This window comes from Mesoplodon densirostris, chromosome 10 (assembly GCF_025265405.1).
Source record: "Mesoplodon densirostris isolate mMesDen1 chromosome 10, mMesDen1 primary haplotype, whole genome shotgun sequence".
NCBI classification, from domain to species: domain Eukaryota; kingdom Metazoa; phylum Chordata; class Mammalia; order Artiodactyla; family Ziphiidae; genus Mesoplodon; species Mesoplodon densirostris.
Genome location: NC_082670.1, coordinates 9,329,544 through 9,346,866, shown reverse-complemented (window position 1 = coordinate 9,346,866; position 17,323 = coordinate 9,329,544). Strand labels below are relative to the sequence as shown.

The 17,323-nt window shown below is 45.0% G+C and overlaps 1 protein-coding gene across 1 annotated transcript in view; it reads left to right on the top strand.

Moving 5' to 3' along the window:
- ADTRP (androgen dependent TFPI regulating protein) overlaps nucleotides 1-16,486 on the top strand; it is a 55,609-nt gene extending 39,123 nt beyond the window's left edge. The window contains exons 5-7 of the mRNA XM_060111377.1: nucleotides 9,315-9,466; nucleotides 14,811-14,904; nucleotides 16,186-16,486. Of these exons, the coding sequence (XP_059967360.1) occupies nucleotides 9,315-9,466; nucleotides 14,811-14,904; nucleotides 16,186-16,486 (547 nt within the window). The remainder of the gene's footprint in view (nucleotides 1-9,314; nucleotides 9,467-14,810; nucleotides 14,905-16,185) is intronic.
- The last annotated feature ends 837 nt before the right edge of the window (nucleotides 16,487-17,323 follow it).

Here is a 17,323-nt window from a genome sequence, read left to right as displayed (position 1 = left end):
CAGAACTCAGGTGATGGTTCCTCCCCAGTCTTTCCTTCCCTTTCGCAAGGTATGTTCCTCCCACCCTTCTGCACCCTTGTTTCCCCGAGTGCCTACAGTCTTTCATGTTTCACCTGTCTTAAAAGAAAGCACTTGTTCAGTAAATCCACCCCAAGACTCAATTGATTTACACTGTTCACTAGCCTGGGGCCTTTGCATTTTAACAAAGGACACTTTTAGAGAATAAGGCATAAATTGGGGACCTACTGGTAGCTGAGGTCTGGAGCACTGTGTTGAGAAGGATTCTAAGGCCCTACCAAAAGAGTTGTGCTATCATTTAGCAATATCTGCCTATAGCATGTGAATGGATTGTGGTGGGACATGCGCCATGTATATTCCAAGTCTGGCTTAACCCAAAGGAATAAATCCCTAAAGACAGAATATCTAGGACCTGGGGTCAGGTAAGGTATACACAAAAGATATATTTTTTTCTCTTGTATGTGTTGAGGAGAAGCAGGGTGGTAGCTGGTTGATTATGCACATGCATTTCCATGCTCTGTTTTTTTGGTGGACTTTAATCTGATTTATTCTTTCTTGCCAAATATAACTTTCAGAGTTCATATATGAGATAGCACCTTCGGTCTATTAATTTTCTTCTACCTAAGGACTTGGAGTTGATCATCAATCCTCATATCTACCCTTGCTCTTTTCCTCCTCAGAAACCAAGAAGGTAATAGAGCACCTAAGGTGACTGGTATTTGGGGAAAATTGTGGCGCCCATAAGGACGAAAAGTAGTGGTCGAGAGGGTCTGGCTCATTGGTGCCTGGGCATGAGCTCTGACAATGCAGGGAACTGGGGTGCTGGAGAAAGGAGGTGCAGCAAGACGGTCAGGAGTGAACACATCACGTGTCCAGTCAATTATTCCTCAGTGCCAGGCACTGTGCTAAGGTATGAGGATACAGAGATATACAAGACACGGTGCTGCATTTGGGGACTGCCTGGGAGAGAGGACAGTACAGAAACAGTGGGAAGACAGGGTGGTGAGACTCTAACAGGGATAAGCACAGGGTGCTGGGGGATGCGGAGGACTGGCTTCTTAAAGGAAGTGGTGTCTGAGCTGAAATGCAGAGAATAAGTAGAAATAAGTCAAAAGAGATATGGAAAAGACCTTCAGGCAGAGGGAATAGCATCTGTGAAAGGCTGGAGGAGCTGAGGGCATGGCTGAACTGTAGGACAGGGAGAAGTTAGTGAATCTGGACTTTTAAAATGAGGGCTTGGGCTTCCCTGGTGGCGCAGTGGTTGAGAGTCCACCTGTGGATGCAGGGGACACGGGTTCGTGCCCTGGTCTGGGAAGATCCTACATGCCGCGGAGCGGCTGGGCCCGTGAGCCATGGCCGCTGAGCCTGCGCGTACGGAGCCTGTGCTCCGCAATGGGAGAGGCCACAACAGTGAGAGGCCCGCGTACCGCAAAAAAAAAAAAAAAAAGAGGGCTTTTCTATGCAAAAGTTATAAGCAGAGAAGTGAAATAACATGGCTTATGTAAGAAAGATGATTAGGAAGATGATGCTGGCTGAAGTATGGAAATTAAAGGGGAATCAGACAGGGAGATCAGTTGGTGGCATTTGTGGTAACTCAAGAGAGTTGATGCTGGCCCACAGACGACAATATCAATCAATCTGCAAAGAGAATCAGAGAGGGTGGGTGGTGGAAGGCGACTCAGAGATCATCCAGCTTTGGAGACCTGAAGCCCCAGTGGGCTAAGTGACATGTCCAAGGTCGTGTGGCTGGGGAAAATGAAAGCTGAGACTTAAATCAAGGACTTCTGTTTCCAAATCCAGTTCTCTTTTCAGTGTATTCAGATGGTCAGGTATTTGTTCAGCTCCCTGTTTGTGTAAAAACACACTCTGCTAAATGCTGAAGGGGTGAGAACGCAAAAGCTTACCATCATCTCTACAGTCTAAAAGCTTTCACGATGTTGTTCCTTCCAGCTCCGTGCTCTGATTGTATGTTAAAGTGATGTAATGGGGCAAATGAAGGGAAGGGCTGGAGACCTATCACTAGCAGGAATGTGACTGGATAGACCCTGGCAGGGAGCTGAAGTGGTTTGGGATGTGGACTTTCTTAACATGAATGAAGTACAGAATCAGCATTCTGTCCAGTAGGCCTCATTTTTGCTGGAGTGAAGCAAATACACCTGTACGCAGGCATTTTATGCTGCCCTATTGATTGGAGCTTTGCTCCCTGTCCGTTGCCTAATTAGGGGAGCTCAGACTCCTTGCTGCCAGCTGCCTCCACCCTTACACAATACTCTGGGGGCACATGCACCTTCATGGCCACGGATGGTCAGCAACAAGTTCCACAAACTGTGGATGTCCATGGAGATATTTTAGGGAAGCGGCTATAGGTCAGCTGTTAGGCGTGCCAGTTTGGATGCTCAAATAGGGAAACAGCATAGCAGGAATGAGGTAAAGAATACGGTCCCGGGCCAGAGGGAGCGTGAGAAACAAACATGAGTCAAAAAAATGGCAATAACCCTGAGCTGGAGAAGTATTTCACTGCTGAAACCATGTTACAATGACCTAAAAATATCCACCAAGACCATGGGGACTGCCTCATATGTGGCACTTGCTTTTTGTTATTTTTCAGATTGCAAAATTGGAGGGCTGGCCCCTAAGTGGGAAAGTAAAGCTTTGCAAAGTCGTAATAACTGTAAATCTTTCATCTCCTTTGGAAAGCATTAGTCATCTATATATATGGTAGCTCACTTACTCCCCCCTTCTCTCTCACCCCAAAACACATCACCTAGCTCTTCCTAAGGAGCAGGAGAATAGAAACGTTCCTACTGCTGGCTCTTACTCATCTTTTATTGAACAAATATTTCCCCTAACACAGGGCTGGTCCTGCTGGGAAAAGCAAAGTTATATAAGGCCAAGCCCCAGCCCCTAGGGGGTTTGTACCTCCTAAGTGGAGATGAGCCATGCACACAAATTATAAGAACACAAGATGGAAAGTGATAAAATGTCATAACAAATACGAGGTGCTAAAGGGAACACAAGGAGGAAGCAGTTACATCTGACTGGGCAGCGTGGGAAGGACTTCATGGAAGATGTCATTGGATCTGGGCCCTGAAGGACTGGCTGGATTGGAGCAGCAAAAACTGGGAGAAAGCGAACACTGCACAATCGCAAAGCCAAGAGGGCACACATCACATTAAAGCCATCGCTAGCAATTCACTTTAGCTGGACCTACTAGTGAAAGAGACTAACAGGAAATCACCCTGAAACTGCCCACTCACGGAGTCTTGCAGGCGGCAGGCTGGAGGAGGCTGGACATGGTACAGACAATGTGAGATGTGTTTGTTGCTGTTGTTTGTTTGCCATGGAGGTAGGAGTGAGAAGAATTCTTAGTAACATGGCCAGAGAATTATGCTTTAAAATGACTATCTTGACAATAGTGCTTAAAATGGATTGAAGTGGCAAGACATGGGAAGCAAAACAGAATAAAGCAATATACGAATAAAGGTTAGCCGGAATACTCTTAAGTCATCTAGTTCAATCACAATGGTTTATTCTTCATCCACGGATATTTCACAGTTCCAGTGTCATCCCATGTCTGGATGCTTGGAACACCCTTCTGCAGGTGGTCCAGTCCTCCAAGACCTCCGTCTCTAAAATATTCTAATAATCCCGTGAGTGCTCACACATGCCCATGCAGTACACAGTTCTGAGACTCACTCTCCCACACAGACTGTAAAGCCACAATACCCAGCCTCCTGGATCCAGCACCTCCACGGGGCTTGCTTTAAGGTCAGCACGCCTCCCCCACTGCTGTCACTGCCAACAATGCCACTGCCCATTGGTCTCCTCTGTTGGTGGAAGTAGAACAATGCTACTGGCTATTGCAACAGCCCCAGCTGGCCTGCAGTGCACCACCGCCTTGCTCTTTGGTAGACCAGAAATCAGCTGATGCTGTATTTGTCCCTGCTAGTGTGTAAGGTATTGCATGCCAAGTGCAAGCATCATACAGATATACAGCTGTAACCCAGCCTGGGAAAAGATATTTTTAAAGTCACCTCTCAATAGCAGTTCCTATGGGGCAAGAGAGACGATTCCTTTCTTCTATTCTATGCTCGCTCAGGTGAGGCCCCAGAGCAAAGCTGCCTGGACACCCCAAGTGTAATAACCCTCTAAATTCGTGCACCCGTTTACACATGCACACTTACACATATAGACAGCTTACGCCCAGAAGCCATTAGAAACTGCCAGAGGGGCAGACTAAGCTGAGTTCCAGGACCAGCCACCTTGTTATACGCGGTACCAACAATCCTCTCCTACTACCGCTAGCGCACTATGTGAATTCACTCCCAGATCCACTGTTACTCTTTCCTGAAATATGACCTTAGTCTGGGACCATCTAGATGGTACCATTGTTTTACAACCTAAAAATCTTAGTGGGGATCAGAATCCCAGCCTCATTTTCCACAGAAGGACTCCCTAGCCCTCCTGTAAATTAATATATGAAAATAAATAGGAAGATGCCACACAACTTCCCCTATGATCAGCATCTGGGGTCCAGGCCAGCCAGCATGCAAACTGAAGAGGGGTGGAGGTGGAGGGCTAAGAATGGAAATGCTTATCTACACTCTTCATCCTTCCTGCCCAAATCTCAGCTACCCAAAATGCCTGTTACACAAGTTAGAAATAAGAAGAGCCTGGAAAGGGATATAGCTGTACAATTAGGAATGAGGGACATACCTGAGACGCATTGTTGGTGTAACAGAATAGGTTTGATGGATTCATTGGTGTGTAGTGGGCAAATGAAAAGGGAACATCAAGGAAAATTCTCAGAATTTTCAGCTGGTGGATTGGGAAGATGGTGATTCCATTAATGTGAGCATCCAATTAACTACAATTTGGAAGGCTACTGGTTACACGTTCCAGCTTTCAGAGGCTGCAGTGTTCTTGGCGTGTCAGGCAGCTGAGACCTGTCTATAGAAGCCACAGCTAACGGCACTTAAAAGGAACCATAGGTGCTGGCGGGGCCACCCAAAGAGCCATTTATTTAAAACTAAAGAACCTGCCATGTTTCTAGCACTTAGGAAACAGATGCACATCATAGATAAAATCCCAGTCCTTACAGAGCTTCCAGAAGCTCTGGAGAAAGACAGTCAAATATGCAACAAGGGTAAACTCATGGTAGGGGAAGCACATAACAACCTAACCAAATGTGGGTTGTGGGAAGAATGGTCAGGAATTGTTTTCTGGAGAAATTAACTTGTAAGCTGAAATTCAAAGCATGAGTAAGGTTCAGCCGGGGACAGAGCAGGAAGTGTGTCCTAGGAAGGGTAAAGGCAGAGGTGTTCCAAGTAGAGACAGTTGCATGGGTGAAGACCAGAAGCTGTAGAGCTGGGCTCACTCAAGAAACAGAAAGGGTTGGACTGCAGATCTGAGGGTGGATGGGTGGATGGGTGGGCAGGGCAGGGCCAGGTAGGCCAGGGGGAGGAGCTTGGGTAGTTTCCTAAAGCAACGTGGATCCACTGGAAGCAGGGGAGCACCGTGAACGATTTTTTTCTTTTAGAGAGACTATTGGGTTACTGCATTGTGGAAAGTGGGTTGATGTGAGCAAGAAAGCCCAGTGAGCAGACAGCTATAGAAACCTATAGGAGATGAAGGAGCCTGGATTGAGATCATGAAACGAGTGCACTGCAGAAATATTTAAATATGATTCCATGGGATCATATGTGGCAGCTAGGGAAGAGCTGACATTGGCTGAGATGGAGGACAAGGACAATTCGGCTGCACACGTGCTGAGTGCCTTTCCTCCCTCCCTCCCTCCCTCCCTTCCTTCTCCCCCCCCCTTCCTTCTCCCCTTCCCTCTCCCTCTCTCTCCCCTTTTAACATATATTCCAGAAGCCATAGAGAGGTGATAGCACCTGACCATGGCTATCTCCGCACTCGGCCTCTCTGCTGACTACCCTTCATTAAATGACGGCCATCATGCCTCACGCTCTAATCGTATTTGCATTAATTTTCCCACTGTCAGTGAACACACCTAGAACTTTCTTTGCACCTTCTCTGTGAAAGTGCAGACGTCATTAGCTTACTTCAGGAACTTTCCTTTACAAACCTTACGCTGGAGGGAACAAAAATGAAGTAAATAAACAGAAACTTCCCAGGCTTCTAGAGGAGTGTCCTTATTTGTAGACTATCTTATATAAATGTGCATGGAAACTAGGAAGCCCTAATTTCAAATATATAGAGAAAACAAAGTGAACCAATTAATGCAACCCGTTTGGAGTGTATTTAGATCTCCTCGCTGACCCAAAACTCCTGGCCTCAGCTACTTGAGGATATTTACTTTCTGTCCCTTATACCTCCTCCGGCCTGTCATGAGAGACAACCATGCAGGAAAGAAGTGCTGTGGATATCCTTCTAAAGTGCATCCATGGATGCACATCTCACAGAATTCTAATAGTAGTAACAATGAGAACAATTATTACTTGTTTTCAATCCAGTGCAGTTTTGAGTACATGAGAGTAGCATCTAGACAAGCCTGGAGCAGCAGAGTGATGCCAGCAGGGCCAGGCCTAGGGCCCAAGGGACAATACTACACATGCAGAACCCTGAGACTGATGTCTCCTTAAATTTTCTTTTTTATTGTGGTAAAATACACGTAACATACAATTTACAAGTTTTAAGTATACAGTTTAGTGGCATTAAGGACATTAACATTGCTTGCAGCCATTACCACTATCCTCCTCCAGAATGTTTTTCTTCCCAAACTCCCCATTTCCCCCTTCCCCCCAGCTCCATTCTACTTTGTCTCTATGAATCTGATGACTCTAAGTACTTTATATAAGTGAAATCATACAGTATTTGTCCTTTTGTGACTGGCTTATTTTACCTAACATAATATCCTCAAGTTTCATTCAAGTTATAGCATATGTCAGGATTTCCTTCCTTTTTTTTTTTTTTCAAATTTATTTTTGGCTGCGTTGGGTCTTCGTTGCTGTGCATGGGCTTTCTCTAGGTGCGGCGAGCGGGGGCTACTCTTCATTGAGGTGTGCTGGCTTCTTTTCTGCTGAGCACGGACTCTAGGCGCACAGGCTTCAGTAGTTGCAGCATGTGGGCTCAGGAGTTGTGGCACGCAGGTCCTAGAGCACAGGCTCAGTAGTTGTGGTACATGGGCTTAGTTGCTCCGTGACATGTGGGATCTTCCTGGACCAGGGCTCGAACCCACGTCCCCTGCATTGGCAGGCGATTCTTAACCACTGTGCCACCAGGGAAGTCCCAGGATTTCCTTCCTTTTAAAGGTTGCATAATATTCCATTGTGTGTATATAACTGTACTACATTTTATTTATCTGTTTGTCCTTAAATGGACACTTGGGTTGCTCCCATATTTTAACTACTGTGAATAATGCTGCTATGAACATGAGAGTACAAATATCTCTTTGAGTCTTTGCTTTTAATTCTTTGAAGTATGTACCCAGAAATGGAATTGCTGGATCCTATGGTAATTCTAGGTTTCATGTTTTGAGGAACTGCTATCCTATTTTACACAGCAGTGACACCATCTTACATTCCTACCAACAGTGCACAGGGGTTCCAAGTTCTCCACACCCTCTTCAACACTTTATATTCTCTGGGGGTTTTTTGATAGAAGATACCCTCATAGGTGGGAAGTGGTATCTCTTTATAGTTTTGAGTCACATTTCCCTCATGATTAGTGACACTGAGTATCTTTTCATGTGTTTGTTGGCCATCTGTATATCTTCTTCATAGAAATGTCTCTTCAAGTCCTGTGTCCGTTTTTAATTGGATTGTTTATTTTTTGTTGTTGAGTTCTAGGAGTTCTTTATATATTCTGGATAATCATCCCATATCAGATGCCTGATTTGCGACTGTTTTTCCCATTCCGTAAGTTGCCTTTTTATTCTGTTGACTGTGTCCTTGGATGCACAGAGATGACCTCTTAAGTTTTATGCCATTAGGTGCCTCCCTTGCCTCACCCTAGTCCTGGCCCTGATGTTAGCCCCGCTCTTCCAACAAAGCATTTGACAAACTTAAAGTGTGTGAAACAACCAAGATTGCACTTGGGTTCTGAACGTTTAATTAAGCACAGAATTTCATGCTTCCATCTGAACTCCTTTGACAACCTGGGATATCCAAATATGAACGTTGTTTCTGAAGCATAACCTAGGCTATCCTAAGTTTTACAAGAGATGAATAGCCTCAAAGAAAGATTGCTGAGGCGACACCCACTGTGTATTCCCTCAGAGGATAGAAGCTTTTCAACTCTTATAAAATGATTACAATCTGCCAGGCACTGGTCTATGGAATTTACATGTGCTAACTTAACTCCCTTCATCTTTACAATAGCCTTATGAGCTATATGCTGTTTGTACCCCTCCTTTATACATGAGGGTAGGGGGATAGAAGAGTTGAATCCATTAGTGCAGGTAACACAGCTAGGAGGCAGCACACCTAGGATTCGAATCACAGAAGCCTGGTTCCGTATTCCGTACTCATAACTGACTATAAGCTGTAGCTGATACATCATCTTCCCCGTATTTAATTTTAAAAGTTATTTCAGACTTTGGCATCTTCCGGTGCAGTTTGTTTCCAGCAAACGGCAGTTTTAGGCTTCACTTAGACATCGTGGCTCCTCTCCTAGCATTTCTTTTCCTTCTCTTGGCTGACAGAAATGATTTATATTCTACCCTCACATGAGCAAGATCTGAGCCTCCTGTAGATCCATCTATTCCTACTTAATACTCTATCCGTGGCTATTTCCACGAGCTGAAATCTAGGCCCACAATTAAACCCCAGGTCTACTCTATTATAGTAATAATGCTCGATCTCTGCCTCTCCTACCCCAACAGGCTTGGAGAGCTAATGGAAAGCTATACTTAACTCTTAGGCACAGAAAAGCAAACCCCACTTGTCTGGCTGAGAGTGAGCAAATGGGCACCATCTTAGCAAGTTCAATGTCTCAGCAGGTCACATCTTTCAGGGAAAGAAATAATTCATGTTCTTATACATTTTGTTTGGTTAATGATGTGTTCAGTGTTTTCCTATATTCTTTTACCATCATTGAATTTTAATGGATTAGGTAAAATAGCCAAGCCCAGCGCCTGAAACAGAATGTCTCAATGAATCAGTCTATTTATCCAGAAAATACTCACTTCTGCAGGTTCGGGAAACACCTCGGCTGTTAAATGTCCCCTGTGGCTTCTTTTCCTCTGCCTGGACTCCAGAACCCCAATGATCTTGAAGAGACTATGGCTTTTTCCCCCTGCTGTCCTAATCATTGTGATTTGTCATTTTCTGCAGGGTACTATGGATCTACTCTGAGACGGGTACATGGGTGTATCCCGTGTTTGCCAAACTCAGCCCAGCGGGTCTAGCAGCCTTCTTCTCTCTCAGCTACATCTTTAGCGTCGGCATCTACCTATTTGGAGAGAAGCTCAACCACTGGAAATGGGGTCAGTTCATTTCTCTCTTACCTACAGAAACACTTCTTCGTTATGCTCTCTGGACTCCTCCTGGAAACAGAAGGAGAAACCAGTAAAGCAGAAGGCAGTGATGTTTGATGCCTTTGTCCAAAGCAGGCAAAGGAAAAGCCTGGGGGAAGTTCGTACTTTCTCAAAGGACCCCATCAAATTATCTCCCCTCCTCCTCCAAACAACACCTCATTTAGCTTTAAGGCTAAAAATCATCTTGTTTAGAGAGCTTAGGACCCAGAGAGCATGGGTATCACCAACCCCTGCATGAAAAAATGGACTCAAGTTCTCTCCCTCCCTTAAGTGAGGACTTGAGGTTCACAAGTTATTAAATGCCAAGAATTCCTCTTTGAAAGAAATGGATCCAGATGACCCTCTCAGCTCTTCCACCCTCAGCAGTGCCTTCCCTGATGTGTTCCCATCCCTCTCTCATGAGGTTGCTTCTCAACCTTTAGTAAAGTGTTCACCAGGTAGAATCACACCCTGTACTTGAGACTGAAATTCTCACTTGGGGTTTCAGGCAATGTGAATATGCCAGTAAGCTAAGCTTTCTAATTATAGGTAGGCAGAACCACGTTGCTTCTTCAAAGAAAAAAAGCAATCTTAACTTAGTTGATTTCAAAGAGGAAGATTTTATTCTCTCCCTGCTTCCCCTACTGCCCTCACCCCCAGAATATTTTCTGTCGGAAAAGTAACCACCAAAAAGTCAGGTTGAAAAATAGCCAGGATTTTTTTACCTATCCAAGGAGGAGTGCAGGAACTCCACTCTGATTTTGTATATAAGGAAGGCAAGAGTCACACACAGTCCCCCACATCACACACCCACATGCCATTCTGTTCTATTAAAATAGAAGTGGCATCTTCCGCCCAATCTATGAACTGGTGTGAAAACATAAGCCTGTGTATGCAAAAAAAATGACAGTTTCAGAAGGTTCAGTACAAGAGTCTGTATTTCTGAGAGGAGACTGAGACCCTGGAGAAATAAGCATGCAACTTGGCTTTTTCACATATTTTCTGCTCTTGGAGAATTTAACTGGTTGAGAAAGCCTCAGAGGCAAAATCCTCCTTGAAAGCAAACACTTAAAAAATGTAATACTAAAAATGACTCAAAAAATCAGGATTTCAAATCACAGGAAATTATCCAGAAAAAAATGTGTTGACATTTCAGATGTGCTGACATCTAATTCTAACTAGTTTTGGCTCCTTGAAGTTCTGGGTAGATTGTTGATGCCGTCCCCAAGTCTATATTAAAAAAAAAAAAAAGAAAGAAAGAAAGACACTAATCCATTTTTTTGGCAGAAAATGTGCAGAGAAAAAAAGTGATTACTCAGTGCTTAGAGAACAATAACTTTTTAAATCAATACTATTTTCAACACAAAGCTCTTTTTAATAAGCTTCATTGTTTAAGTGCTATATCCAATTTTCCACTACAGTTGAATCCCAATGAGCAAACAGGCTGGCATCAACATGTGGACCCTCATTTGCATCATGCATATGTGAATGTTCATGTGAACGACGGACACTAGCGTCAGTGGCTATGTGTCTCTCTCTTCTCTCTAGATTTTTAACTCCTTAAGAATAGAATGGGTAAAAAGTTCTATATAGCATCAGAATAGGATCATAAGTGTGTTAAATTCTGAACTGATCTTAATTATAGATGGTTAACTAAGAAATTAAAAAGAGAAATTAGATCATTTAAAATTCCAGTGGCAGTGAACACTTAAATCACCTAAAACCAAACACAGCTATATATGTGAACACATTTTCCCGTGTCCTATTCCGCTGAAAGCACTGTAAGTCTTCCCTCATCAGATGAAAATCCAAGCCCTTGGAATGGCACACTGTGACCCAGTCCCTGCCTTGACTCTTAACCCTCCTTCTTCTAAACTTGTTCCCCAGCAGCACGGAACCACTTGTTTTCCCTACACATTGATGTTTCTCACCTCCATGGGCTCTCTCACTTCCCCCAGTCTTTGCCAGTCTCACACCCACTCATTCTTTTCAACTCACCTCTTCTAGGAAGCCTCCCCTGGTCTGCCCCAAGATTTGTTTTTACACTAGACCCTGAGTTTCTTAAGGGATAGAAGTATGTCTTATCCATCTTTGAATCCCATTTCCATTAGCTTCCCCAATATTAAATGGATCAATCAACACAAATAGAGAATATTCAAGGTCTCTTCTCTCTAGGCATTAAATGGGACTTTGTGCAAAGTTGTTCTGGAGACAGTGGTCAAGGAGTTACTCTACTGGTTGGAGATTAAAGTGTTGGACAGGGAGTTTAGGAGCATAGGAGGGTATGATATGGTACACTGGTTAGAGAGTTGTTGAAAAGGAGATGAAAATTAGGGCAGGCAATACAAAACAGGAGAAGAGCATCGGAAAAGGAATCAAGAAAACTAGGATATGTCCTTCACCTGGCCACAAACCAACCATGTATCCTGTATTAATGCATTTCAACTCCTCGCGGATGAGACGACCTATAAGAAAGGCAACCGCACATCTCAGTTTGCCTAGGACAGTCCTGGTTAATGCCTGCTGTGCAAGTGTGAATAGAATTTTACATTGTCTAGGCTTGGACAACACATTGTGTGGTCCCTCTATCTCTGAGTCCCTCTCTAAACCCTCTGTTCTGGATCTATGGAAACATGTAAGTGGCCACCTACTCTGTCCAAATTCAGGGCTAATTTTACTTTCTCACCTTTTCCCACAGCCTGAGCTTCCTTGGATGAGAGCAGAAATTCAAAGGAGTGCTTTAGTGATGCAGTGGGCGGCCGTGGTTTGGAGAAAAGTTCTGTGCCTGATTGCCTGGGTTCCTACCTTGGGCTTACCACTTATAGACCTGTTTCACTGGGCAAGGCACTCAATGTTTTCGTGTTCTAGTTTTCTCTTGCACAGCATGGAGACAATATTAGTACCCTCCTCGTGGGATTCTGGAGGATCATAAATGACTTGGGAAGTGTCAACTGCCAAGTATAGGGTCTGGCACACAGGGTTAGTCACTACTGCTGTTAATTACATTCTTTCCAAAGAAAAATCAGTAACCTTCTTTTCTATGTGGATATTCCAATCATCCCCTTCAACTTCACACATAAATTACCAGTTTCCCCAGCCGAAGGTGATTAAAAGTAACAACCACCTAACTGAATGCAAACTGACAGAGATGGTGTAGTTCCTGAAGAACTTACAGAGTGAAATAGGTTAGGCTGATTGAGATTAGAACTGATTAGAATCTCTGCTTCTGAAATTTCTGAGCCACAGTGTGGCCTGGTTGGGAGTCACCAGCCAACTAACCAAGTGATCAAGAAGTATCAGTCAAGACCCAGGTAATAAGCAAGTATCTCTCTAGCAGTAATGCTCGATCTTGACTGCACACTACAAAATCACTAGGGGAACTTTAAGAATACTAACTCCCAGGTCCACCCCAGACCAATTAAATCTATCTATGGAGATGGGGACTCAGCACTGGTATTTTTAAAAGCTTCCCAGTTATTTTAATTTGCAGTCGGGGTCAAGAACCACTGTCACAGAACAGCGCTTCTCAAACTTGTATGTGCCCGCAAATCTTGTTAAAATGATCTTGTTAAAATGCAGATTCTCATTCAGTAGATCTGGAGGACAGCTTGGGATTCTGCCCTTCCAACATGTGCCCCAGACAGATGGACACTGCTGGTCTGAGAGCAAGGCCCTTATGTGCCACAGGACCCTGAACTCCTTTCAGTTTAAATAGTTATGTCTACAAGCATCCTTGTCTGATGTGGTGTTCTCCCAAGTCAGCTGCTTGGCTGAGAAGGGTGTTGGAAATGATGGTCACATCTACCCACTTTCTACCTCCTCGTGTGTCATGTCAGTGGGTGAAAATGAAGAAGAGGTTGAGAAGGGCAATAATAAGGAGTGACACCAGGAATCAAATGTAAACTTGGAAAGTGTGTGACATTCTCCAGGGGTATACGGATGCAGAGAGCTGACCCTGTGCGCCAGGGAGACAACTGTTGTCAAGCCCTCAGGAAGGTCCTGCTGGCCTTCAATAAGCTCTCAAGAGGTTCCAGAGGGCCACCCTGCTTGACTTGTCACCATCTCATTTCCTGACCTGTGCTAGCTTTTCCGTGTCATGGAACAGAAGGGTGGACAAGCACTGAGTCAATTACTGGGACCAGATACCCACCAGGAAAGAGTCAATTTCTACTTTTCAGGCAGAGCTAGGTGAAACACTGATTTCAAACAATGATGGAAGCTGGCAGGGGGAAGCAGTCTTTGGTAGATCACTGAAAACTTGGCTCACCATGTCTGAGCATCTAGGGATACTCCAGACAGATTATTTCCACTCTGAATGGGGGAAAGGGGCTGTCAGGGGGTCCCAGTATAGGCCTCCTTCTCTGCCACTTAACTACTTAATTTTCTCTTTTTTTCCTTCTTGATAAGACATAAGGATGCCAACACCAGGACACAAGTCCATCAGGAAGAGAAACCCAATCTACAAGATCTACCAGGCACTGAAAGGGGCTAAGTGCCTCCAGGACAAAATGGAGGGCCTCTTATATGTAGGTGTAGCTGGAGGGGCAGTCAGCTTACCTGTGGCCCATGGCCCCTCTCCTTACATTCACTGAGGGATATATGCCAGGGGTATCCTTTGTCAGGGCCCAAGACCACAGATCCTTTTCACCCAGGATGGTTTATAAGCTGAAAATTCCAATCTGGCCAAGTGACCATGTGACAGTGCCTTGGACAGAATGATATTAAAACCTTCCTTTAGGGCTTCCCTGGCGGCGCAGTTGTTGAGAGTCCGCCTGCCGATTCAGGGGACGCAGGTTCGTGCCCCGGTCTGGGAAGATCCCACATGCGGCGGAGCGGCTGGGCCTGTGAGCCATGGCCACTGAGCCTGCGCATCCGGAGCCTGTGCCCCACAATGGGAGAGGCCACAACAGTGAGAGGTCCGTGTACGGCAAAAAAAAAACAAAAAACAAAAAAACAAAAAACAAAATCTTCCTTTAATACTATTTCCTACAGATCAGATTTATTTAAAGGAGATTTTATTGTTGAAAGCTGCTCAGAGGGCATCTAGTTTACCTCCTTAGTTTTACCCATGAAGAAATTTATTATAAGGTCTGTCTATCTTGCATGTTGTCCCTAATAATTTCATAAAAAAAAATCTTATTGTGAGTTGACTCCACATGTATTTATAAGGCATGGCCTCACTGGGCACCATTTAGTCCATTAGAAAAATACATCTCCTTTTTTCATTCTTGCCCTAACTTCATCTCCCTAAGCTCCAAAAGAGTCCACGAGGGATTATCACTTCTCTCTCTTCCTCAGCCTCTTTCCCCACTAGGGTTTCTCCAGCCAGCTCTCAACTCCAGCTCCTCCTACTACTTCTGCACTGTGACGCGTACTCATGTTCTTGTACTCAACTACATGCAAATCTTGTACTCACTTGTACTCACTATGTTCAAATCTCATTCTTCTAACACCTCATGTCCCCCCCACAATCTGCCTTCTCACCCTTTTCCAAGCCAAGCCTCTAAAACCAGGCAAATGTTCTTCAAATTTTCAGTTCGAAGTCTAGCAGTAGCTTTTGTGATGGTAGATACATAGGTGTAAATCTTTTTTTTTAATAGTATGCTTTTACTTATCCTGTGTTCCAACTATTGGAATAATAAGGTATATAATTACATATGTATCCACAGTGATGTTGACTACAGGAATGGTTTCCCTTACCACGCCAGCAGAAAATGTTTGAATCTTTCATAAGACGAACATGAAATGTTTGGCCTAAAATACCTCTACTCCTTGGTACTAACATAGGATAAAGAAAGGACTAAAATAATCCAGGGTGGGAGGAGATCAAAATGGCATAGTAGGACGACACTGGGCTCACCTTCCCTCATGAACACATCAAAACTACAACTGCGTATAGAGCTTCTCTCGCTGAAATTGACCTGGGGACTAGCAGAACAGCTATTCTACAACCAAGGCTGTGAAGAAAGATCCACACGGAGTTGAGTAGGAAGGGAGAAGAAGCGATCTGGTCAGCACCCGCACCACTGGTGGGGGACACAGAGGAGGAGGGGGCTATCACAAGCTAAGGGATCCTCCCTGGGGAACGAGGGGTGCGAGCCATGTATTAGGCACCTCAGCCCTTGGGTCTGACATGGGGAAGACGAGCCCCCTTGGTTGGCTTGAAAACCAGTGGGATTTACTAATAAGGGCTGTAAGAAACTGAGACTCCACTCTTGAAGAGCACACGCACAGATCTGCTCACTCCCGATGATAGCAAAGAGGCAGCTGACTGAAAAATGCCTAGGGACCGTCCCAGTGTGCCCCCAGCCTGCACTAGGCCCCTGCTGCAGCCCCTCTTGCTCCAGCACTGCTCTCCGCTAAGGCAGAGGCTGTCACTGCCCACGAGAATGTGCACACTTGGAGGGAACAGAGCTGGCTTGGACCCTGACCCTGCCTCTGACCAGGGTAGAGGCAACCATTACCAGCTCACGAATATCTGCCCACACTCCGGATGGAGACTGCCATCACTGGAACACAGATCTCTGTGCACACTTGGGGGAGGAGGGGTGGGGTCAGCTCAGTGGCATGGCACTAACCCCTCCAGCCCTGACCCAGCCTCTAACTGAGGGCACACACTGGGGAAAAAGTAAAACCAGCACAGGAGTGCGGCCCCAAGACCTTAGGCCCTGACCTTGTCCCAAACCAAGATGGAGACTGCCATCATACCCAAGAGAAACCCAGCTCCCTCAGGGCTCCGGCTCCAGCCACTCTGCCCTCACCCCCACCCCCAACAAAGCAGTGACAGTCATCGAGCACAGCAGCAGCCCTGGCTTGTACCCGGCTCTGGCTCTAGCCCCCTCCAACTCCAGGCCTACCTCCCACCAAGGCAGTGGCTACCAGCACACCCTGGGGGAAGATGCAGATCATGCTCACCTCAAATCCAGCTCTCCCACCAAAGCCACTGGGCTCACGCAGACTGCACAGGAATGGTCCCACACGAGGACATGACATCAAGACTAGGACAGGCAACTGTTTCACCTGATTTCACACAGACGAAGAAAGTTAAACAAAATGGGAAGACAAAATGAAACAAGAAAAAAATACCTGAAAAAATGCTAATGAAACAGAGATAAATGATTTGCCTGACAAAGAGTACAAAGGGGGCTTCCCTGGTGGCGCAGTGGTTGAGAATCTGCCTGCTAATGCAGGGGACACGGGTTCGAGCCCTGGTCTGGGAGGATCCCACATGCCACAGAGCAACTAGGCCCATGAGCCACAACTACTGAGCCTGCGCATCTGGAGCCTGTGCTCCGCAACAAGAGCGGTCACAATAGTGAGAGACCCGTGCACCGTGATGAAGAGTGGCCCCCACTTGCCACAACTAGAGAAAGCCCTCGCACAGAAACGAAGACCCAACACAGCAAAAATAAATAAATTAATTAATAAACTCCTACCCCCAACATCTTAAAAAAAAAGAGTACAAAGAAATAGTAATGAAAATATTAACTGAACTGGGGAAAAGAATAGATGAACACGATGAGAATTTAACAGAGAACTAGAAAATACAGGAAAGAATCAGTCAGAGTTGAAGAATACAATAACTGAAATTAAAAATACACTAGATGGCATGAACAGGAGATGAGGTGATATAGAACAATGCATAAGCAATCTGAAAGACAGAATAATGGAAGTCACCAATCAGAACAGCAAAAAGGAAAACAAATTTTAAAATATGAGAATGGCCTAAGGGACCTCTGGGACAACATCAGTCGTACTAACATTTGACTTATAGGGTTCCCAAAAGGAGAAGAGAGAGAAAAAAGGGTAGAAAATGTATTTGATAAA